This window comes from Alexandromys fortis, unplaced genomic scaffold, assembly GCF_014885135.2.
Source record: "Alexandromys fortis isolate MF-2015 unplaced genomic scaffold, M_Fortis_MF-2015_v1.1 scaffold_72, whole genome shotgun sequence".
Classification (NCBI taxonomy): domain Eukaryota; kingdom Metazoa; phylum Chordata; class Mammalia; order Rodentia; family Cricetidae; genus Alexandromys; species Alexandromys fortis.
In genome coordinates, this window is record NW_026067969.1 from 7,086,420 (window position 1) to 7,101,044 (window position 14,625).

At 50.1% G+C, this 14,625-nt stretch overlaps 1 protein-coding gene across 3 annotated transcripts in view; it reads left to right on the forward strand.

Moving 5' to 3' along the window:
- The first annotated feature begins 7,038 nt into the window (after positions 1-7,038).
- Hmcn2 (hemicentin 2) overlaps positions 7,039-14,625 on the forward strand; it is a 152,281-nt gene continuing 144,694 nt past the window's right edge. For 2 of the 3 annotated variants that reach the window (XM_050155357.1, XM_050155358.1), the window contains exon 1: positions 7,042-7,746. In XM_050155357.1, the coding sequence (XP_050011314.1) occupies positions 7,488-7,746 (259 nt within the window). In that variant the 5' untranslated portion in view covers positions 7,042-7,487. Of the gene's footprint in view, positions 7,747-14,625 lie in introns of all 3 variants that reach the window. The other variant, XM_050155359.1, reaches the window with a different exon arrangement.

The following is a 14,625-nucleotide window of genomic DNA, read 5'->3' on the forward strand; positions in this document are numbered from 1 at the left end:
TTGAAGTGGCACTAACTGTGGTGTCTGGGCTGGGTAGGGACCATGGTGGTGGCAGCAGTCTTGAGTCGAGGGCAGGAAAAGTTAGGTAAACTTGCTGGCTTTGAAGGCCTTGCTTCTCAAACACAGGGACTATTCAATTCCTTCCACATTCTCCACACATTTGGAGAAGATTATCATCATGATGGGAGAGTCTCTACTAAGGGGAGTTATTGAAGATCCAGGGTCCAGGTGAGAGCGCACAGTTTTGCCATGCAAACACAAGGATCTGTGTTGGAATAAAAAGTCAGGCATGGTGGTGTGTGCTTGGAATCTAAGTGCTGGAGAGATGGACACAGGTGGATCCCTAGGGGCTTCAGGCCAGTGAGAGACCCTATCGCAAAGAAAAACTAAAGATGAACTGTGCCTGAGGAATGACAGTGGAGGCTGTCCTTTGGCCGCCACATGGTCTCTTTCTCTCTCTCTCTCTCCTCTCTCTCTCTCTCTCTCTCTCTCTCTCTCTCTCTCTCTCTCTCACACACACACACACACACACACACAAGAGAAACCTGGAGATGGCTTCTTGTCTCTTCACTTCATGATCAGGTTTGGGGGGGCCTGAAACAAGAATGAAAATCAAAGGGCCCAGGCTTCCCTGGGTCTAGCGATCCATCCGCTCAATCAACACCTATTTATTAAAGTCCTACTGTGTGCTCACTTCAGGATTTGGAGATCTGAATGAAAACGAGTCAAAGATCACTCTGTCCTTTGGAGACAATTCTCATGGGTCACTTTTTTGACTTAGGGTCACTTTTTGTAGACTAATTCTTTCTTCAGGGTCCCTCATCACCTGGGGAAGCAGATTCCTAAGTTGACGTCTAAGAAAATATTGAGGTGTAGAAAAAGTTGCTTAATGGCCAGCGTACAAGGCTGTGTATTTATGAAGGTAGCTATGTAAAACTCTGACCATCTGAAGGAGAATTAAACCAGGAACACCCCCACCGGCATGCTTCCTGGGTGGGATGCTTCTGGGGTGGGATGCTTCTGGGGTGGGATGCTTCTGGGGTGGGATGCTTCTGGGGTGGGATGTTTGTTGGACAGGATGTTTCTGAGGTGGGGATATTTCTGGGATGGAATGTTTTGGGATAGGGATGTTTGTTAGCTGGTTTTGTGTCAACTTGACACCATTTAGAATCACTGGAGAGGAGAGAGCCTCAATTGAGAAAATGCCTCTATAAGATCAGGCCATAGGCAAGCTTGTAGGGTATTTTCTTAACTAGTTTTTGATGGGGGAGAACACAGCCCATTGTGAGACCCCTCCATGATCTCTGCATCAGCTCCTGCCTCAAGGTTCCTGCCCTGTTTGAGTTCCTGTGCTGACTCCCTTCAGGGATGAGCAGTGAGGTGGAGGTGTATGACAAACAAACCCTTTGCTACCCAAGTTTCTTTTGCCAAGGTAAACACAATGGTAAACTCCATAGTATCTCTAAGACAGGGTGTTTCTGGGATGGGAATACTTCTAACCATATTTAGCAGAGAAGTCAGTGCAGTCTAAGTATTTCCAAAGGGAAATGCAGGTCAGGGAAGCCATGGATAAGACAGTGCTAAAGTTCCTTTCTTTTCATATGCTCTTTGGACTGGCTTCCCCATGGTTTCAAGATAGCTGCTCAGCCCCTCAGAAGTAGTAACTGCATCACGAAGTGAAAGAAGAAAACTCTCTTCTCTCTCTTCAAAAATTTATGTATGTGTTTATGCATGTGTGTTCCTTTCTGTGTCTGTTTGAGTACACGCCCTACATGCCTGCGGAGGCCAGAGAGGATCTTAGATCCCTTGGAGCCAGAGTTACAGGCATTTGTGGGCCACTGATGTGAGTGCTAGAATCCAAACTCCAGTCCTCACAGTTGAGCAACACACATTCTTAACCCCTGAGCCATCTCTCCAGAAGGCTGTTTCTAGAAACTTTCTAATTTAGCCTTGAAGCTGGCCTAGCAATCATCTCTGGTTAGGTTCGTGCGTAGTGCGAGTTAGGGTTTAGGGTTTGTTATTTCTTTTTATAGATATGCAACTGTTCCAACATTGTAAGCTGGAAGAGCCTGACTTCCTTTTGGCACCTTTTGCAAACCCAATTGATCACATGTGGGTCTTCCTAGACTCTTAGTCTTTCCCGTTGACCTCCGTCTAGGCTTCCCCTTCTGAATCTCTGTCGTTCCCTGTCCCTGACCTGCTCCGTGTACCTCTTCCTTAGCCCCTGCAGGCCAGAGCAGTGTCAAATGTCAACACCTAGCCCATTCTCAAGGAGGGGTAGGGACCACAAAGAGTCCCACTTGTTGGGGTTTCCTATGGAGGGGACTAGGTTGTGGCTCTTCCTCAGGTCACCCGAACAGAGTGTAAGTATCTCATGCAGAAAACTGAGAGAACCGAAAGCCACGCTTTCTGGGAAGAGGAAAGGCAAAAGCTTAAGGTAGAAAGCTAAAATATAGTTGTATGTGTGTGTGTGTGTTTGCGTGTGTATGTGCATGTGTGTGTGCATGTGTGTGTGTTTGAGTGTGTGTGTGTGTGTGTATGTAGGCTGGAGGACAATCTTGGGTGTCTCAGGAGGTGTCCAACTTGTTTTGTGATACAGTCTCTCACTGGGACCTGACAGGTTGTCCAGGCTAGAAAGTCTGGCCAGTGACAGCACCTCCATTCCTGCACCCTTCTGTTTCTGCACCCCTTCCTGCCCCAGACAAGTGTGCATTTCTATGCTCGCTTTGTTATGTGAGCTGGGACTCAAACCCTGGTCCTTGTGCCTTGATGCTGAGCATCTTCCTAGGCTTTCCAGTTTTTTTTTTTCCTTTTTTTGCCACAATTTCTCTGTGTAGACCTGGCTGTCATGGAACTCACTTTGTAGACCAGGCTGGTCTGGAACTCACAGAGATCTGCCTGCCTCTGCCTCCCCAGTGCTGGGATTAAAGGTGTTCACCATCACTCCGGGCTAGACTCCTGTTTTTAATGGGGACGTGCCCTCTCACAAGAAGCATAAGATGTGTACAGATATCAAACCCCAGCTCATTGTGGATGTAGGTGCCAGTCTCCAGAGACACCAGTGAAGGTGGCAGAACGGCTTTAGATGATGGTGAGACTCAGTCAGGATACAGTCAGAACAAGTGAACCATGACCTCTGAGAGGAGACATGCTCTTCTCCCTGTTCCTTCTCCGAAGTTAAAGACTGAACTGCGCAGGCGCTCTGCCATGGAGACCCCGGAGCAGCAGGGCTAGGCGGGATGATGGGAGTGAGTCTTGGAGACCCCACAGCAGCTGGGCTAGGCGGGATGGTGGGAGTGAGCCCTGGAGCGCGCTCTCTCCTGGAGACCCCGCAGCAGCTGGGCTAGGCGGGATGGTGGGAGTGAGCCCTGGAGCGCTGTCTCTGGCCCAGTTTTCATTTGTTTGTTCTTGAAAACATGGGGATGGGCAACGGTTGCTGTGTCAAGTGGCTCAAATATTTCTTGGATGGCTTCAAATCATTCCTGCAGTACATGTGACTTGGAGGCTGGTCCCGCAGCGGGACTGGGCTCAGCAGTAAATCATCCAGCCCTGGCTCTGGGGCCGTGGCTGTATGGCCGGGACTCTGGCTGCCCCTCTTGTCCTCAGGAACTCCATCTATTCTAGTCATCAGTCCTGAGAACCCTGTCCCCTGGGTCCTACAGGAGAGGGCAGGCCCTGGAATCTGCGCTACCATCCTAGAAAGGAGCCAGCCGCTCCCCGCTCCAGCCACACAGTCCAATCAATCCTTACCCCTTCTTGTTCAGTCTCTCCAGCAAAACATGGCTGGCTCAGGTCTCCTACAGTTTGCAAAGGTGCAAAAATGTCAGAAATCTGAGTCAGAGGTGTCCCCTCCGCCACCACAGAGCACCCTGACAGCGTGCCTGAGAGAAACCTGGGGTCTGGGTCAGTTCTAGAAGCTCTGCGCACTGGGCTCCTACAGGAGTCGTTGCCCTGAATATCCAGGACAACCATGAGCAAAGGGGCGGGGGTGTCCCTGCTTTTTCCAGAAAGGCAAACAGAGGCACAGGCCAAGTCCTGCATGATCCAAGAGCTTTCCTTTTAATGAGCCTCAGTTTCCCTATCTGGAAGGGATCTGGTAATCAGTAAGGATTTGGCACATGATAGTCCCAGTCTTTGAGGGACACAGCAGGCACCTTGGGGAGGAGGGCCAGAAGGGACGAGGTGAGCAGGGCAAGCCAGACTCAGCATCTGACGTGGTCCAGAACAGGTACATGTAGAGGTCAGGTTATAGTGAGAGCAATGAATGTCTAACGTCCTAGGTTCTGCAGGTTTCTTGACTGCCTCGGTCCCCCTGCAGACATAGGCCAGGCATGGTTCTGAGCCACAGAACAATGGTGTAGTGTGTTTCCCTTAAAGGCTGCGGCCACTGGAGCTCTCCTCAGCAAGCATGTGTTGTGTTAGGAAACAACACTAAGATCATGCCTTCTGTAAACAGTGGAAAATTGTGGGCTCTCTTGAGATAAAATAAAATCAGGCTCCCTGGGGGCTGGGGAAGCAGAGGTGAAGGCATGGGGTGGGTTCCAGCGGCTTGGCTGGTTTGGACCTGCATGACACAGGTCTCCCTCGTTTTGGTTCCATGGCCATGTTTACATCCCTTGGGGAGCTCTGAGCATCTGAGACACCTGTGCTTAAGGCAGCCACCTGCAACCCTGGGTGGGCAATGGAATCAGGCCAGATGGAATGGTGGCAGATGCCTGCCCGAGGTTCCCTTCTGCGGGAACTGGGGGAGGGCCAGGCTGAGCTAGCTCTGAACTTTTCCTTCCATCTCTGGGGGGACCTGGTGGTTCTTGCTGAGTGGTGGGATCACAAGAAACATCTGCAAACATCTGCAAGCAGCTCATGATTTTTCCTTCCAGCTCTTGATATTTTTCTTTTTAGACTTATTTGTCATATTTCATATACGAGAGTTTTGCTTGCTTGTATGTGTGTAACACATGCATGCTTGGTGCGCATGAAGATTAGAAGGCACTGGGCCCCCTTGAACTGAGCTGTTATGGGTGACTGATCCACCATGTGGGTGCTGGGACTCACACCCGAGTCTTCTGCCAGAGCAACCTTGTCTTAACCACAGAGTCACCTTCCAGCCCCCTCCACTTCACTGAAGGTCACCAGGCAGTTTCAGAACTCAAATCTAAATCTGGGTAGGGTGACTTATACCTATAATACAGGGACTTGTGAGGCTGAGGGAGAACCCTGGGTTCAAGACCAGCCTGGGCTACATATTGAGACCCCCACTCCACTCCCGTGAAGTTCAAGTCCATGGTTCTCTCCACCCCTTGTTGTCTTTGGGTCCGTCCCTGACCTCCTTGGAGAGATTTATGGCTTCCAGGCATCTGCAAACTCTGTCCTCTGAACTTCAGCCACTGTGAGCGGCCTGAGTGTGCTAACAAGGCCCACTTGCTTCTCTGGTTAATATTCCAATAGCTCCCAACGCCTTTAAGTAAACCCCAGAAGGGCTGGCGAAGATATAAGGTCCTCCGGGTTCTAGCCCTTGCCCCTCTCCTGCCATCATCCCTTTCAGTGGCGGCCTCTGAGCTCCTTGCCTCTGCACACAGCTCCAGCTCTCAGTGCCCTTCCTCTTCTTCTCAGCCTCCCTCCCTGGCCTCCTCTGACCCCTTAGGCTCAGCCCATCCCTCCTCCTAGCTCCCCGAGCTCTGGATAATTCTGCAGTTGGCACTTATCTCGCTGGCTTAGAGTGATTTGTTTACATCTCCCTCCTCCTCAGGATGGGGACCATACTCCTTTATCTCCTTAATCCCTGTCCCCACAGCACCTCTTCCAGTACCTGACATTCAGCAGAGCCTCAGCTAATGTTTGCAGACTGAATGGCCCAGTCCTCTGTCCTGGGTCTGAAATGGCACCATTTGGTTCTTGGTCCTGCTTGCTACTGCCTTCCCACAGCTGGGGCCCCTCTCCTCACTCCAACAGCTGACCCAGCCCTGCGCAGGCTCTGGGGGCAGTTGCAGCCTTTACCCAGAGAGATTTAAAAAGCCAGTTTGTACAACTGCAGGAGATTCGGCTTCCCATTGAACTTGGCTGCAGACTCTACTCTCAGGCCTTGTGGTCCTAGCTTCTGCCATAGCCCACGAGACATTTCCCTAGGTCTCTGGCCCTCATCTAGACTTGGGTCTCTGTGCCCTGTCCAGCCTGCCCCCTGCCCATGGCCATGGCTCAATAACCCAGCATCTCTGATACCCACCTCCCCTCACAGGTGGCAAACAGATCTCTATTGGGTTCATGTCATGTGCCAGGCTCCGGGTCTCCGTTGCCACAGAGCTCAGCTGCAGGCAGCTGTACACACCCAGGCATGGTCCCAGGGCTACAGTTTTGTCAGAGCTGGGACAAGGACACAGGGGCTCTTGGTCTGTAAGGGCAAAAATCACCAGGAGTGTACAGTCTGGAAGGGTGAAGGACTTCAGCAGAATGGAGGGAGCGACCTCCGCCCAGCCCAGTGGTGGAGAAAACATTCTGCCCAGCCAAGTGATGGAAAAATACCCCAAAAGTCCAACTGTAGAGAGAGCGCTCCCAAACTCAGCCTGATTGTGGAGAGAGAGTCCTCTCTTGCCCAGTGGTGGAGACAGCACCCTTACCCACTCAGCTGACCAAAGAGCCCTGTCAGGTAGAAGGATGGCTGAACTCAGCCCAGGCAGTGTCTTCCGTGTGCCCCAGCCCCTTCACATTGCAATCCACGAGTCTGTTAGAAAGGTGACCAGAGTGTGTACCCAGAGCTCTGGTGTCCCCATGTCTGCAACAATGTCTTACAATATTCAGAGGGAGGCAGCAGAGACAAAGGAATTTGGGATTTTTATATATTTGGCTTCTGATGCTGCCTACACTACCTAGTAAATGGGTTCTTCTCTCTCCAAGCGTCGGATAACTTGTATCGAATAAACCGGTTTGATCTTAGTATCAGCGCCCCCCCCGCGCCCCACTTCCAGATAATAACTGTGGGATGCTGTGCCCATGGTGGATGCCAGGCTCAGGCTTGTCGATTTTTAACAAGAATAATTACAATGTCTAGGAGACTCAGAGCCCCTGGGTCCTTGGAAAGGCCGGGTGGAGGTAGCAGTGGCTGCAAGGCCTGCCTGAGCCAGGCTTGGACTGCTCGTGTGTCCTCTCCACCCCCGCAGAAGGGCCTGCAGGTGTCGGTGGCTTCCCTCACCCTCATCCCTGGCGCTTGGCCGCGGCGGCCCCACCTCCCTCCTGCAGTCTGCCCTGCGTCCTCCTCTAACCTCGGGGCTGGACCAGAGAGCCGCGGGGCTGGGAAAGTTTGAGTCACGCCGTGGGGCGGTTGGGGGAGGGGGTGAGGAAGGCGGGGTGGGCGTTAGGAACCGCCTCGGGCTCCCACCAGGGGGACCCCGCCGAGCCCCTGTCCGGTGAACCCACTGGAGCGAGACAGCACTGCCACCTCTCACTGCGACCTGCGCGTCCCGTCCCGTCGCTGCTGCAGCCTGCTCCGGCTCAGCATGACGCCCGGCGCGCTGCTCCTACAATTGCTAGTGGCGATCTCGACGGCAGTGGCGGAGGTCACGTCTGACGCGCCCACGACGGCACTGTCCCCCGCGACAGGAGATGCCACCCTGGCTTTCGTTTTTGATGTCACTGGCTCCATGTGGGATGATCTGATGCAGGTGATCGACGGTGCCTCGCGCATTCTGGAGCGCAGCCTGAGCAGTCGAAGCCGGGTCATCGCCAACTATGCACTGGTGCCTTTCCACGACCCAGGTAGCGCCCTGGCGGTCCTTGAGGTCGGCCCCACCCCCACCCTTTGGCTTCCCCGGTACACCAGGCTCTCTGCGGTGAGCCTGATGGCAGAGCCTGAGCGCCTTCTCGCACTTTCTCACTGCCTGGCCACGCCTTCTCTGGCACCCCCTCCTCCCCAGGTTGGCACAATCCAGGTTGAGAGTTTCTAGCAGGCAACCTCACCCTTCTGAGCCTCACCCTCTTCATCGCGAAATGAGAAAACTTGCTGAGATGTTGGGAGCAGGCGCCAGGAGACTGTGCGGTTTTTATTTCTGGATTTTATTTTTTTCCTTCCTTCCTTCCTTCCTTCCTTCCTTCCTTCCTTCCTTCCTTCCTTCCTTCCTTTCTCTCTCTCTCTCTTTCCTCCCTCCCTTCCTTCCTTCCTTCCTTCCTTCCTTCCTTCCTTCCTTCCTTCCTTCTTTTCTTCCTCCCTCGCTCCCTCCCTCCTTTCCTTCCTTCCTCATTCCTTCTTTCCCCTCCTTTCTTTTCACTTTTTGACACAGGATCTCATGTAGCCCAGGCTGGTCTCAAATTTGCTATGTAGTAGAGGATTGCCCCGAGCTTCTGATCCTCCTGCCGCAGTTTCTAGACTGCTGGCATCACAGACCAGCAACAACACACCCCCTTGTCTGGTATTGGGGATGGATGGGGCTCCATGCACTGGGCAGGCATTCTGCTGACTGAGTTACTTTCAATAAGACCAGGTTTTTCTTAGACTCATCTCCCAGCTTGTGCATGGGAGGCCAGGACACACCAAAGGCCACCCTTTTTTGGGGGGAAATGCAGCCCTTTGTGGAACCCACCACACTAGGAGTAACTCAGCCGGTTGCCTTTTCCCCATTGCCTGCCCATCTCAGCAGAGAGAAATTTCTAGCCAAGCAGGTCTCCTTGATTCCTACTGATTCTTCAGGCCCTACTTTTCAGCGGAGGGATAAAAATGCTCTCCGGAAGGTCTCATCATGTGTCCCTTGCACTCGGGAAACATATCCTGCACGTCCCCAGCCCTGACTACTTCTCTCAACATTTTAAAAAAGTAGTATTTTTTTATTCATTTTAATTTTTATGTGTGTTGGTATTTGGCCTGCGTTTATGTCCGTGTGGGGGAGTCAGATCCACTAAAACTGGAGGTACAGACAGTTGTGAGCTGACATGTGGGTGCTAAGAATTGAACCGGGTCCTTTAGAAGAGCAATCGATGTTTATAACTGCTGAGCCATATCTCTGGCCCCGACTTTTTCTTTTTTTTAATGAAGAAATTTCAAACTTGCACTGAAGTTGGGGAGAAGCAGGGGGTTGAGCTCCGCTCTACACTCCCGCCTTGCTCCTGAGAGACTCATCTTATTGTTCTCTTGAAAGTCGGCTGCCCTGTCTGTCCACGTGTCCATCCAGGCTAGCTTTAAAGGCAGATTCCAGGCAGTGCTGACCGAGTGTTTGAGGAGGCTCACCAAGCCGATGGCGATGTGCCAAGCCTCTCAGGGCACACTTGCCAATCACATAATCTTCAAGGGGTTTGACTCTCCAAATCTTCAGGCTCTGGTGTCTGAAGATTTTCACCTCTGCTCTATGAGTCCATGGGGCTCCCCACCTCCATAAGCTGGATGCTGTGAGAACATAAGCCAGTCTTTATCTCCCCAACTCTCTCCCCCCCACTTTCTGTATAGTCTTGGACTCCTAAAGGTATTATTACAGTGCGGCCGGGTGTAGATATGATCCAGTCCTCCTACTTACCTTCGAGGTGGAGTGACTGAGACCCAGGGCACCAACAGGGTCTCCTGAAGCCACCTGCTGGAGGTATGATGTCATTACTGTGTTTGCCCCTAAAACACTTGGCTCCCATTGCAGGATGGGGTAGCAGCTTTTTGAGACAGTGTCTTGAGCCCAGAATTGGGCTTCTGAAGGCCATGCTTGCTGCCCCTTCCTGGTCACTAACTTCAGATGCCCTCTGGGTAGAGTGGTATGTGGCCCCCCAACCTTCGAGGCTCAGTCCTTCCCCTCCTTTCCTTCCATTCTTTGTCCTTTTCTTCCTCCTTTCTCGCCATGTTTGTCCTCTGTGCTTCCTTATTTCTTTGTTTCTAATTTTAAGATATTTATTTGTGTGTGAATATGCACATACCATGGCATGCATGTGGAGTTCAGAGGATGACTTGCAGGAGGAGAGCCGGTGGGTTCTAGAACTGGAACATAGGTTGACTGGCTTGGTGGCCAAGTACCTTTACCCACCAAGCCTTCTCACCAGACCTCTGTACTTTATTCTAAATTCATTAAATTTTAAATGATGCTCATCTTTTTAAAAATCGGTAGTAAAATACAAATCCAACTTCTCATTAAAATGAACAAAGTTCCACAGCTCTGTTTTTCTTCTTCCCTCCAACTTTGAAGGAATGGAGAATACTCTAGAGAGGACCAGGGATGCTGTAGGGAGGATCTAGATGCTCTAGAGAGGACTGGGGATGCTGTAGGGAGGACCTAGAAGCTCTAGAGAGGACCTGGATGTTCTAGAGACTTCTAGCTGATTTTGAAAGGACATATGGACTTTTTGTTTGTTTAAAACCCTGGAAGCTTTGCCTTTACAGCTCCATTTCTGGTGCAGAAGGCGTGGGTATCTGCAAACACTGAAGTAGACAAGTTGGAAAGAAAGCTGGACCCCAAATTCAGATGCGCTACTGCAATTCACGTTCCTTCATTCAGCCTGTGTTTCTCTGGAGTTCAGGTTTCCACCGTACACTAGAAAGCACAAACATTTATTCTAACAATTTTATGTCCAGTTTTACAACATGGAAAGAATTTTGGGAAGGACATGACCTCAGGAGGTGAAGAAAAGGGCCCTCTCTGCTAGAATCTTCCATGCATGTGCCCTCATCTGGGCACTCTGGTAGCTACCTCACTTTAAAAAACAATGAAATGACATGCATTTATTTATTTGCTGCTTGTATACATGTGTGTCAATGTGCCACAACACACATATGGAGGTCAGAGGACAAGCGTCTAGAATCAGCATTCTCTTCCTCCATGGGGGCCTTAAGGTTGATACAAGCACCTTTAGCTGTTGATCCATCATCTCACTGGCCCCTCCCAGGCTCCCCCAAACCAACCTCCCCTAAATCTAGCCCCAGGTTCCTTTCAGGGAAGATTTCAGAGATCTATAAGGCCCAAAGCGGGAGGGGGCTAGGATTCATGCCAAGGAGCCAGCAGCCTACTGGGGACAGTTTGGGGGTGCAGAACATGACGTGTTTAGCTGGACACGGTGGCTGAGGCAGGAGGATTGAAAATTCAAGCCCAACTTCAAGATGATATTTCAAAATGAAAAGTGGAAAGAAAGTCACTTATGTATTGGACCTGGCCATGACTCAGTGTCACAGGAGAGGACACTGGGTGTGTGTGTGGGGGGACACACACTGAAAGACCGAGAAGTGGCATTACAGGAAGGAACACTGGATGCGCTTGCTAAGGACACACTTGGAACAAGTGATTTCCTGTCTGGCTGGCTGAGGGCTGGAGGGCAGTGTGACATGTGGGGACAGGTGTGTGTGTGAGTCCTGCAGTTGTCCTGTAGAAATGGGGCGGGGTGGAGATGGATGTAGCCAATCCTGCTGCCCGTTGCTTGCTGTCTGTAGCTACCAAGGACTGGGAGGCCTTGAATTTCCTTGTATGGGCTTGGAGTGCTGTGTCCTGGGCAGGCTTTGCAGCTGGGGTCTGGCCGTGACTGCTGAGTCAGCAAATGGAATGCCCGTCTGTAGAGGATGAACTTGAGACATGGGGGTTTCTAATCTGCCCCCCAGCTCTGTGTCCTGGGAGTGTTTTATTTAAGGGAGCCACTGGAGGGAGTGCGGAAGGGGTGCACAGGGCCTCGGTGCTGGTGCTTCTCGGGATGCAAGGCCTTGGAAACAAAGAAGGACTTAAGCTTTGGAAATTGTTTTAGTATGTCTTTCATTGCAAAAAGCAGGACCAGTGAGATGGCCCAGTGGGTAAAGGTGCTTGCTGCCAAGTTTGATGAGCTAGGTTGATCCACCGAACCTGCATGGTGGGAAAAGAGAACTGGCTTCCCTAAAGCTGCCCTCTGCTCTCCATGCCTGTGCCTAGCTAATAAATAAATGCATAAGGGACTGGAGCCACGGCTCAGTGGTTAAGAGCACCGGCAGCTCTTCCTGAAAAGCTGGGTTTATTCTTTGCACTCACGTGGGGGCTCACAACTGGAATCTGTGACTCCAATTCCAGAGGTACTGACGCGCTTTCCTTAAGTGTCAGGCACACACAGTGTGTGTGCACAGACTTACATGTAGTCAAACACTTGCACACATAGACTGAAATAACTTAACAAATTCGAAAATGTAAAAAAAAAAAAGTTTTAGAAATCATAACTGGGTGTGATCTCAAATGCCTGTAGTCCCTAGGACCCGGAAGGCAGAGGCAGAGGCAGGAGAACTGTATTGGAAAAGAGCCAAGCTACAAGGTTAGCCCTACTTCAAGTGAACAAACAAACAAGCCAATCTGGACAATTTCTAGAGTAGAACAGTGACAGATTTTCTGCCGCATCTGACTGGAAATGCAGACAGCTTTGTGCTTCCCTCCACTAAAAGCTACAAACCCCCCACTCCCAGGGTGACTTTGTCTGTGGCTTTAACTGACTTGGCTGCAGTGGAATTCCTAGGCCACATTGAACATTGGTGGTGGGTGGTGACTCGGTGATTCTTCAAGTGTGTAGAATGTTCTGGGCATTTGAGGGTCCATTCTTAGCACAGCCACCCCACCCCCAACTTCCTGGGAGTTAAGGGAAGAGGCTAGTTTTTCAGTTGGTACAGCTCTCCAGGCTCAGTACAGTTTATAGTGTTCATTAGCATCACCCCTGCCTCCCCCTCTATCCTCCCTCCCTGCCTCCCTCCCTGCCTCCCTCCCTGCCTCCCTCCCTGCCTCCCTCCCTGCCTCCCTCCCTGCCTCCCTCCCTGCCTCCCTCCCTCCGTGATTCTCTTCTATGCATTGCCATTTTGTTGTTGGATTTTTGGGGGCATGGGTCCTCCAAATGGTTTTCCTCCTAATTCACTTGAGGACATTTTGTTGATGGTACTGACAACTCAAGCCCTGGGGGGCAATGGATGGAGCCCATGCCAGAAAGTCCACTTCCACTGAGCTGCCCCTCCCCAGCGGTTAGTGTATTTCCTGTTCAGTTACCTTTTCATATCCTTTGTGATTCCTGGGGTTTGAAGGTCTTCGGTATTTGTATAGAGAACTCGGCTGAGTTTTTCTTCTTCGTGTTTTTTCTTTATCCAGCTTACAAGTGTGTTTTTTGTTTTTCCACCATTAAAATTAGTTACGTGTAGATTTAATTCTTTTGTTTTAATTTTCTAGGCATTAAATCCATTTACCTGTAATTAAAAATAAATTAGCCTACAGTGTAAAAAATCTAATATATAACCAGGCAGTGGTAGTGCACGCCTTTAATCTTAGCACTCAGGAGGCAGAGGCAGGCGGATCTCTGTGAGTTCAGTGCCAGCCTGGTCTACAGAGTGAGTTCAAGGACAGCCAGGGCTGTTATATAGAGAAACCCTGTCTCAAAAAACAAACAAACAAAAAACCTTAATATAATTTTATATCATAATTAAATACTATAATAGTTAAATTGTTAACAAATAAATACTTATTGAGGTTCATCTTATAAACTTATCCTTGCTCTGTGCATGTGTGCCCATGAGCACATGTATGTGTTATATGTGTACATTTGCTCCTGTGCATGTATGCATGTGTGTACACAGAGGACAGAGGTCAGTGTCACCTTATTTGAGAGACAGGATGTCTCACTGAACTTGGAGATCACTAATTCTGCCTGCTGGCCTGGCTGACTAGAAGCAAGCTCCTGGCATCTGCCTGCCTCTGCCTCCCTGTTTACCCCTGCGTCCAGCTTTTGCATGGGTGCTGGTGATCTGAACTCAGGTCCTCAGGCTTGGGAGGCAGGCACTTTACTGACGGAGCCACCTCCCGCCCATAGCCTTTCTTTTTCATGACTTAGTGCTTGCTTTGTTCCCAGACTACCTAACAGGAGGAATATGTTTGGGTTTTCCACTCTTTCTGCTGCACTGTGATTCTTGTGCCAAGAACACACTTTTTAATTATTAGTCTTAATAAAACATGTTAAGAGAAGGACCCCTGCTCTCTGTTATTACGGTGATGTCTTTCTTTCTTTGTCTCCTGAGACAGGTCTCACTATGTAGTTCAGGCTAGCCTGAAACTCATAGTGATGGACTTGCCTCTGCCACCAGAGTGTTGGAATTAAAGGCGTGTGCCATTATGCCTATCTTTTTGCTTCTTTTTTTTTTTTTTTTTTCTTTTGGAAATGGGCCTTATGTAGACTACAACTTGCTATCTAGCCCAGGCTGGCCTAGAACTTGACCTTTAACTGCTGACCCTCCTATTTCTGTCTCCCAAGTGCTGAGACTATAGGCATTTGCCACTGTCCTCCGCCACTTTCCCCTGTTTTCATTTTGGAGCTGGTTTTGTTATGCAAACCCAGGCCTGCCTGGAACTCACAATCCCTTCACTCAGCTTCCCCATTGCTGGAGTCACACATGTGTGCTCTCATACCTGGTTTTATGTTTCCTTCTTCTTTTTATTTATTTTTATTTCATATGCATTGGTGTTTTGCCTGCATGTCTATCTGTATGAAGGAACTGGAGTTACAGATAGTCGTGAGCTGCCATGTGGTTGCTGGGAATTGAACCTGGGTCCTTTGGAAGATCAGCCAGTGCTCTTAACTCCTGAACCATCTCTCTAGCCTCTTATGTTTTCCTATAAAATTTTTAGTCAAGTGTTTTTTCATAACAGTTTTAGATTTGAGAATTAGTGAGATGATAGAGCAGAATATATTATAATA